The sequence below is a fragment of the Branchiostoma belcheri genome, unplaced genomic scaffold, assembly GCF_001625305.1.
Source record: "Branchiostoma belcheri isolate BF01 breed outbred unplaced genomic scaffold, Haploidv18h27 scaffold61, whole genome shotgun sequence".
Classification (NCBI taxonomy): Eukaryota; Metazoa; Chordata; class Leptocardii; order Amphioxiformes; family Branchiostomatidae; genus Branchiostoma; species Branchiostoma belcheri.
This window is the reverse complement of record NW_017804254.1, coordinates 1,871,338-1,881,549: the sequence shown is the minus strand read 5'-3', so window position 1 is coordinate 1,881,549 and position 10,212 is coordinate 1,871,338. Positions and strand designations below refer to the sequence as shown.

General features: G+C 39.5%; 2 protein-coding genes across 2 annotated transcripts in view; one reads left to right on the top strand and one right to left on the bottom strand.

Annotated features, from left to right (window-relative positions):
• Positions 1 to 3,320: 3,320 nt before the first annotated feature.
• On the top strand, positions 3,321 to 5,400 carry LOC109482945. Its single transcript, XM_019785844.1, has 2 exons — positions 3,321 to 3,492; positions 4,440 to 5,400. Exons 1-2 carry the CDS (start codon positions 3,342 to 3,344, stop codon positions 4,751 to 4,753), a joined length of 465 nt encoding a protein of 154 aa, XP_019641403.1. The 5' UTR covers positions 3,321 to 3,341; the 3' UTR covers positions 4,754 to 5,400.
• Positions 5,401 to 6,689: 1,289 nt separating this feature from the next.
• The window catches only part of LOC109482960, a 17,427-nt gene continuing 13,904 nt past the window's right edge, over positions 6,690 to 10,212 (bottom strand). The window contains exon 25 of the mRNA XM_019785860.1: positions 6,690 to 6,842. Coding sequence (XP_019641419.1) covers positions 6,832 to 6,842 — 11 coding nt within the window. The 3' untranslated portion in view covers positions 6,690 to 6,831. The remainder of the gene's footprint in view (positions 6,843 to 10,212) is intronic.

Sequence of the window (10,212 nt, the reverse complement as noted above, 5' to 3'; positions counted from 1 at the left end):
ATCCATTGATTTGTTACCAGCACACTTGGGTGGAATGTTTGCTTAGCTCACCTACAGCAGAATTGAGTAATATGTTAAGACTGTCTCTTTCTAAAATGTGTTGGCTGAAAACTAGATGATAAATTTGAAAAATCGTCTTTCCTAGAGTGCCGTTAACAATATGTATTAGACGTTATCAAAATGCATTTTTAGCACTTGTTATATAGCAAAATCATATATCTCCTTGTACCCCCCCCCCTCTTGTGATACGACTGACTATTTCTCATGTTATACATGATATATATCACTATATGTAAAACAAAATATATCTTTATGTTGCTTGTACTTGTTCCTTGGGTCAATATGTCGGATGGCTTTCAGTTCTGTTGTCTGTTTTATTTTGTCCGTAGAAACGTACAAAATTGCTCATTGTTATGGAATGTAAATGCCATGGTACCGGTGCTAACCATATTAACTCAATGTTCTGAAACATGTAAAGGTGGTGGTCTTATGACAGAAGTCACTTTGATAACGGTTGTAAATTAAATAAAATGGGAGTCAAAATTACCATGTTGTAGTGTCTGTAGAGATGTGTAGTGTCCTTTTGTCCTTTGAGATTGTATACCATCAAACGTACCATAGATACATGTACGTACAGTATAATTTTTGTGACAAAAATACACACATCCAATCAATACCAAAAACATAACCTACATAACCAAATGTAACTATTCCATTGCTTAGTTTTCGTGAATAAGTCACACGTCCTAAAATCCGTTTTTTTATTTTTTGCTTTCGGCTGAATGACTACCTGTTTATGTCGTATTTCCTGAATTGGGTTCTAGATTGTATCTGCTTCCCATCAAGAACGTTCAACTTGACATTTAATCAATATCAATTGTCGTTATCGCCGTTTGCGCCCCTTATCCAATAGACGGCGATCGCTGGGCGAGCAAAATTGGATTTGTGTCACACTTAAAATATGATCCACGATGTAAAAATGTGATGCAAAAGACAGCAAGACATACAAACCGTCAAAAATCACGTTCTTTAACCATGAAATTCTTTAAGCGACCTGTGAAATGTTCGCTCAGCGGTCGCTGCTTCTAGTGGAAAAGCCCGGGGTGTTCGAGATTTTACAGATCTGTAGAAGTGATAACGTTATTATACGTACTGTGGTGTTCTGACACCGCACGCGCATGTCAGTGCCCTAGGCCTCGTGCCCTCGTGTCGTTCAACAGGTTTTTCTGGCCCCAAAACAGCTACGCAAGAGCTTCCCAAAGCAAAGGGCACAGGTCGGCAACGTCACGTCAGGACACACAACATATAACACAACAAATACAACACAGCTTATCAGGACAACAACACCTACCAGCGTCATATCAACATCTATAAGAAGAACAGTGAGTAAGAATGGGGTGAGTAGCAGCGCTGGTAGCCCAAACGTTCTGGTAGATAGTGTCAATTTTGAAGCACCTTTGGTAACGTTAACTAGCCTGACTAAACCGCGCTCCCGGTGGCCGCCCGAGGCTAATGACCTCCACTCCTATCTAGATTAAATAAAAATGGATAGTCCTTTCTAATGTGACAGAGATATAAGGAAGAACGAACGAATGACAGTTGATGAGCCACGTTCAGAATGATTATATGTTTGTGACATTTCCTTGCACTTGACAGGTTCGGAGTTTGTTTCCTGTTCATGGCCCTTCTTCCAATGATAAATGCGCAGCTAATACTGAATATTGACGGTACCGTATGTTCTATTAAACTTCACTATGATTCATTCAGAATCGAGTTGTGCTCGTCATTGCTTCAAATACTATTAGTATCTTTAGTAACTGTTACAATTAAGTTATTTTCATTTTGCATTTACAACATACCCCTTAGTATGTGTGATAATTCGTTGTATACACAATCGCGTGTTGCAAATCTATTTTCCATTTGTAGTAGTATTGTTTTGGGTGGCTGACTTGTAAGTTTGAGTGTTTTACGTCCAAATAGCGACACTTGCATGAGGGATGTTGTTGTTCGTCATCCTCATCAAAGATGAAACATCATACCTTTTCTATTAGCTATGCTTGTGCCATGCGTCTTATGCGTCTATACGGCTCGCGGCTATTGGTCATATTTCCTTGACCCCCTTGTATCGTGCGACATCTACAATATATGTGTCACACTCATGTTTCAGACGGCTGTTTAGTGACGCCCAAGTACGGCCCGCCAGGACACGGGCACGCCAGGCGGCCTCCATGTATCAACTACGAGGTCTTACAGCCGGAACTGATCAACCTGAACAACTCCCTCCCCCTGTCTCTAGCGGAACTCGGCTTGAGTGACGTGTTAACTGACGTGGACGAGTTACAAGATGCTGGTATGAAATAATTATGACATTTGTACCTCCACGAAAAACAAAGGTATTGTTTTTTGTATGTCTCTGTATGTGTGTCTGTCTGTCTGTCTGTGTTTCCGCCTCTTAGGTTACGTTGTAATGGATATGGTTGGACTCCAGAGTAAGAAGGTCATTAACCCTCAATCCACGAATCTTACCGTATTGGGTCAAAACTAACCCATAATGTTTAGCACGAATAATAGCTTTCTTGTGACTCTATTTTGTGATTTGAGTTTAATTAATCTATGAGACAATTTGACGTAATTAGGTGGAAGTACATGTAATTTGTGTTAATAATCATATTTTATGCATCTAAAACAAGATGCCTTCAGCCAGCCATGTCGATGACCCAGGTCCATAGGCAACTAGGTCCCAAGTCATAATTTTTTAGTTAATATGCTTTCAAATACCCTCAGAAAATACAAGCAAATAGCATATTACATGGAAGAAAAATTGACGACAACAAAAGATTGTCAGACACCGGCGGTCAGTTTGACCACACTGGACCACCCATAAACTTTCTAGGATAACTCAATCAGCAATGTTCCAATCTCAGTAAAAACGAGTGAGAAGTTATAAGACATATGTACAAACAAACTCATAGAAGAAATTTCGTTTCCGACAAGAAATGTCAAAATGACACACATTTATATACGCCTGGGGTTAGTTTTGACCCCATACATCTGGTATCGCTCGCTGCTTTTTTATGTGTTTTTGTTACATGACCTCCTTGATGACAGGTGACGGTAGCCTGGGTACCATCCGGATTTTCGCTACTCAACGAGCGTTGCGTAGCGAAAATCCGGATGGTACTCAGGCTAAGGTGACGGCTGATGTTTTTCATAACACAGTCTCTTTGACAGCTAGCTCATTGTAAATTTTCTAACCTTCTATACGGTTTTTGTTAGACTTGATTCAATTCCAAGGACCGATCGGACCAATCGGCAGTGGCGGTGCGCGCAGGCGCCGTAGAATGGCCAGCCACTGGAGCCGTATGGGGCGTGTGACCAACCTGGTGTACAACGTGTCACACATAGTGACTGTCGATGTCGAGGACGGGGAGCAGTTCTTTGCTTTCGCTTCTCCAGACTTGGACAGCCTCTCCCAAGACGACAATCTTGAAGGTTAGAAGTACTATTGACTTTGACTTGACTTGTATAGAAATTGCAACAGGGCAATGCAATGTGGCCACACTATGAAGTTGCTAGCTGATAACGTGGGCCACATATCATAATACGTATCAAGACAACGATGAACACAACATAAAACAGGCACAGTTTATCCTACGGAACCATGAAAGATTAGAATAGATATATACAATAGATTACTGGTGAATTATTTCTAGACAAAGCTGTACAAAATGTAGCGTGGCTCCAACGTTTTGTGTAGCTGAATTTGTAATCTTTACTTTATCGTATTTAATTGATTAATATATGGCGGAAATCCTGGTATGGCCACACTTCATTTACGGACATAGATATAGTACTTTTATTGCCGCGCATAGATATAAGCACTAAATGCTGTCGTATAAAAAGGCGCCACCAAACGGCTAGCTTTATCATTGCAGGAAAACCTGCATCCAGTAGAGGAAAAATAATATGTGCCGCTAGGGGTCCCCACTGACACGTGCAGATGATTCTGATAAGGCTATGTTGATTTGATTATATGGATGACATCCACGCGCGCATGAATTTTCGGCCGTTTCCACAAAAAAGTTTTCAACCACACTGTAAATCGTACAAAACTGTTGCAAAATAAGCAACTATATACCATAGGTTGCAAGAAAAAGATTGGAGAACGATACCAACGATACCAATGTCGTAGAATGCCAAAGACAAAATGTAAAGAAATGAATTTGAATAGTAGATTATTCGCCATACGATACTCTTCCATTTTTGTTCAACCTTCATTACCACGTAGATTTCGTAATAAAAGCAACTTTTTTGCAACACTTTTTTTTTTATTCGCACGCTCGCATTACTTTTGGGGTTCCCAGAGGATGTCATCCATATAAACAAATCGACATGGCCTAACAATGGCAAAATTGAAGTCTTGAATTCTCGTTCCATAGGTCCTCTTCGAAACCTGACTGAAGATGTCGAAGGCTTTCCTATGCACTACCCTGCTACTACCACAGAGGGAATGCCGTCTTTGGTGCAGGATTTCCACGACTTGCTCGACAGCTTTAACTGTACCAACAGTGGTCCTAACTGTGGACTAACACGTGGACGGGACAGTGTGGTACAGTTAGACGAAAACTGGTCTATTGTTCAAAGGCTCGCCCTTGAGTACGAGCCCGGGGGTATGAGGAGAGCCATTAGGTTCAAGATTCTCATTGTGGCCTGGCGTGGCTTTAGAATCTTTATCCAACTATTCATATTCTAAGAAAGCACGTTGTCGGTTAGAACTCCATCATATACTTTGCTAAACATGCACTGTTAACAAGAAGGACAAGTGTAGTGTTACACACCATTCATTCTGACACACGCAATAAAAACCACAAACTCATCACATGAAACCATCACCATTTGTATTTATTGTGGTAAAAGCAAACAGAACAAAACTCTTTTGATATCACCAGTATCCATGACAGATTGAACAGGATGGCAACTTCTTTGTTGTTACTCGAAGATCAACAAATCCATAGATTATTATGACTTGATTTATCGTTATCACGGTGACATAAAACAGTTTCAACCATTTATCTACAAAGATAAAATGATAACATCTTCTGCTCCAACTGTGTAAATGGTAACGCGTAGGTGGTATACCACATTACGACTTTGCATGTACACATGAAGGTGTTAGGTGTTTTGAAAAGGTCATAGTATATACGTTTTAGAAAAACCCAATGGTGTTATGTGTTCGTCTGTACAGATCCTGGGGTCAAACTTTTACTTATCGTTTCATATTAAATACAAAAGCTTCATAGTACATAAAGTTACATGCTCGACATTAAGTTATAAGAGCTATAATGCTAAACTAGGTCTAACTTATGAACATCATGTATACTCTCCAAGCAGAGGTAGGGTCGCTCGGTATTTTGGCAGTATTTTTTATACGTCTTTCTACTTTTACGGTTTTTCTCTGGAGGAAGACCAGAGAAAAACCGTAAAAGTAGAAAGACGTATTAAAAACGCGAAAATACTGCCAAAATACCGAGCGACCCTACCTCTGCGTGGAGAGTACATCATGTAGGCTGTGGCACTATATGCAGGTTGTAGACGTGTGCTACGAGATGCGGTGAACATAAATTTTGTCTTGTAAGAATAGATATTTCCTTTGACCTTAAAGCCACGAAGACAAATTCTAGGCTGCACTGTAGGACTCGAAATTAACTACTAATTATGCAGAGGTGACAAATTTTTCTTAGTGAGCTTATTTTAACATACCACACCGCCGACAGAAAATTAACAAAATCAAAGAAACGCTTTAACGTCATATTTTACCTTAATGTAGAATTCCCTTGTCCCAGAATAAAAGTTTGTATAATATTTTCTGAAACACATTAACGTAATCTTCATTCATTTCTAAATTATGCATCTTGATTTGTTGTACTCTAACATTACTTATTAGGAGATATTTGAGGATACCATCAGTGCAACATATAAACAAACAGCAGCACGGTGACCGTCTCATAATTATCACTGGTTCTGCGTACAATTTGTTTACGCAATGTTTGTAGTACAATATTCTGCTAGTAGGTCTATTCTTGATAAATCCATGTGTGCACGTTGTATGCTCTCACTTGATGAAAGCTGCAGGTGTTTTGCAGATCAGTGAGACTGAGTGGGAAAAGATGTCATTTTTCCAGCCTATAGTTGCTGCTCTGAGACGTAATTTGTCTGTTATGTTGTCATGTTTATTAAACGATGTAATCATCTCCATCGTACTAGTACGAGATACTACTGCTAACACCTTTATTTTCATGTAAATAATAATAATAAAGTATAGTCGCAAATTCATGCCCGAGGGCTAACCTCAAAATGACACACACACAACATACATACAAGTAGAACAAGTGACTGTTCTCTAAATTGCTACAGAATACAATCTAAAACACCTTCTACGTGCTGAAAGAGAAGGAATTCGCGTATACAGGATACAAATCATGAATAATGATAGCACCCCTGATATACTTATTCTTGCCAGTGCTATTCATTTTTTAAAGCTATTCCGGGCAAATAAATCCACAATCAAAAGGGTCTGTTCAACTACGGGTGTGATATTTTGCTGACTTTTAGAATACCTTATTTCTACACTGCCATTTGACACTACTGGGGTTTTATGATAGCAGACCATACACCATCCGTACTCTACTGAAACAACAAGGTATGGGTACTGTAACACATTTGAGCTACATAAAAACAAATACACAAGATAAAAACAAACTTCAGTTAATGGCCTTTCCGTCTTCAATACGCCTGTTTCAGTCAAAATGAACGTTCGTTAAGGTCATCCCTTTACTTTCGACCTGAAACAAGAGGAAATAAAAAAAAACTTGAAATACTTATTATGCAAAGTGATATTGGTATGTCTGTTCCAAAGGAACATAGCATCAATTATTGTATTTTGATAGTGGAAGCGAACTAATTCCGTGAGATGTTCGGTTACAAAGCAACAACGAAAGAGAGATTGTGGCAAATTTTAAAAAATTTAAATCGGGTAGCACCATCTTAGCATGCATGCTAAATCAAGTGACTTATCAATGAAGCCTTTATTTGGTCTTACCTGACCGATAGTCAATACAGCCGCTACAGGTGCAGTGAGCCGAAGTACTTCCACACCAACCACCGGAGGAACAACAGGGGCCGCTTCCATTCGGGTTACACTGGCCGGGGTTGGCTCCTGGGGCCGGAAAGTTGGGGCCACATTTCCAGTCATCCCTCCATTTTTTTGGTCCTAGAATAACAGGCACGAATTGGTAAAATATATGGAAGAGATTTAAACTAGAAAGGCCGACATTTCCTCGGGAGCAAATACAGCAGATGGCTTCACCACATCCCCCGTACCAAAAATGGACCTAGGCCTATCCCCCTTCCGCACAAATGGACTGTCCAAAATATGAAGTGTTCCAATAGTCTATACCCTGCCCCCATGCAGCAATGGAATTTTCCAATGCATTCTGCTGTTGGAACATGTAGAACCCTATTAGAAGCCGGGTGTTCTATTTAGAACTGTCAGTTGGGGATTTGGGCTTTCAAACTACAATCACTGTTTTTTTTACTGAAAGTAAGGTAAATAAAAGTATTTTAAAGGCTGAATCTGAATAGTGAACACTATAAGTCTAAGCATTTGGTGCCAAGCTGCACTTCTGCTGAATTTCGGGTTATTTGGTTTTTGAATTAGCGCACAGGAGCCAAAAATGTACATTTTTGGTCAAAAATAGCAAAAATTGGCCCATTTTACATTACATACTTTTAAGTGTCACATGCCAAAAGCATAAATAACATTCTGTGGGCTTGTATTCAATGATCTCCTATGCCAAATTTCAGGGCTTTGGGTTCAAATATTAGGGCACAGGAGACAAAAATATACATTTTTGGTCCAGAAATAGCCAAAAAGCCCTATCTTACACAATTTCAGTGTGGTGTATGAAAAAAGCATGAATGACATTCTTTGAACATGTGTCCAAGGTATCCCCATACCAAATTTCAGATCATACGGATTTAATATTGGGGCACCTTAGCCAAAAATGTACAAATTGTTTTGATTTGTTTTGTTTTGTTTTTGCCATTTTCAGGCAGAAAAGCAAAAACAAAAACAATTTGGTATGGGCATAACGTTATATACGTTGGGCATATGTCTGCAAAACCTCATTCAAGCTTTTGACATACACTACTTTAAAAATTGTGAAAAATAGGAATGTTGGGCTATTCTTTGGACTAAAAATGTCATTTTGGGCTATTTTTTGGACTAAAAATGTCATTTTTAGTCCAAAAATAGCCCAAAATCCCTATATTTTTGATAAATCTAAAAATTGAACCAGGGAAATACTTACGATAATCAATACAGCCGCTACAGGTGCAGTGAGCCGAAGTACTTCCACACCAACCACCGGAGGAACAACAGGGGCCGCTTCCATTCGGATCACACTGGCCGGGGTTGGCTCCTGGGGCCGGAAAGTTGGGGCCACATTTCCAGTCATCCCTCCATTTTTTTGGTCCTAGAATAACAGGCATGAATTGGTAAAATATATGAAAGAGATTAAAACAAAATAAAAACTTTTTCTGATACCGAACTTGACATATCTTAGTGAATATATATATTTCATACTTCAGAATATATTTTTGATAAAGCTAAAAATTGAACTAGGGAAATACTTACGATAATCAATACAGCCGCTACAGGTGCAGTGAGCCGCAGTATTTCCACACCAACCACCGGTGGAACAACAGGGGTGGTTTCCATTCGGGTTACACTGGCCGGGGTTGGCTCCTGGTGCCGGATAGCTGGAGCCACATCTAGAGTCACTCCTCCATTTTTTTGGTCCTAGAATAACAGGCATGAATTGGTAAAATATATGAAAGAGATTAAAACAAAATAAAAACTTTTTCTGATACCGAACTTGACATATCTTAGTGAATATATTTCATACTTCAGAACATATTTTGTTTTTGATGAAGCTAAAAATTGAAGTAGGGAAATACTTACGATAATCAATACAGCCGCTACAGGTGCAGTGAGCCGCAGTATTTCCACACCAACCACCGGAGGAACAACAGGGGTGGTTTGAATCCGGGTTACACTGGCCGGGGTTGGCTCCTGGTGCCGGATAGCTGGAGCCACATCTAGAGTCACTCCTCCATTTTTCTTGGCGTGGTCCTGGCAATGGTTAACGGTTAATTCAGCAGGGCAAACAACGCTTAACGGTAAATTCAGAACGGTCGGCAACGCTTAACGGTCAATTGACAGGCATTTTTAAACGAGCTGCACTAGATTTGGTATCTGAATTAGTGAGAAAAATTTATAACTGACATAATTATATACCTGACATCAAGCTGATTTTAAACCTCTCTGCTTACATGTAATGAAGCATGCATTAAAGGTACATTTTTACTTCACATTTTTAATGGTATATTGGTCAAACAGTACCCGTGCAGTCGTAGCCTTTATACGGCTGAATGCATTGATGCGGGGTTTACAATGGGGTTACAATCACATAATAATCAATCAATAATCACAATCAAATAATACACATGATACACAAATTTGCTCCACATATTTTTGTGGAATAGTTGTAAAGGTCTGTGCGGCTCCATTCGGCGCCACAAGGTGACCTCAATACGACTTTTCCCTAACCAAGTTAGGTACCCATTCACACCTGGGTGGAGTGAGGAAAGTCATGGAAAGTGCCTTTCCTATCCTCTGCCACAAATAATACTTATATTGTTTGCTTAGAAAGAAATACTGATAAAGAAATGCTAATGCGACATGTCAATAGCAAAGTTTTACAAGAGAATGGCTTCCAAATTATAAACCTACATTCAAATCAACACATTCCAGAATTCGACACTATTGACATGCGTTTTCAGAAGTTTTTGTTAGGCGTACATGCCAAGGCCCCAAACGACGGTGTCAGAGGAGAATTGGGAACTTTCCCAGTTACGGTGAATACAGAAATACAACTCGTTAAATACTGGCATCGCTTAGTTAATTTATCCGAAGATGCCCTGCTTCGGGAGGCATACAATACTACCTTGCTTGGAGAACATGATTGGATTATACATGTGAAAGACATTCTGAACCTCAATGGTTTTGGGCACATATGGCTTAACCCGAAGTCATATCACATAGACACAATTACTACTCAGCTGAAGCAACGTTTACAAGATATCTATATA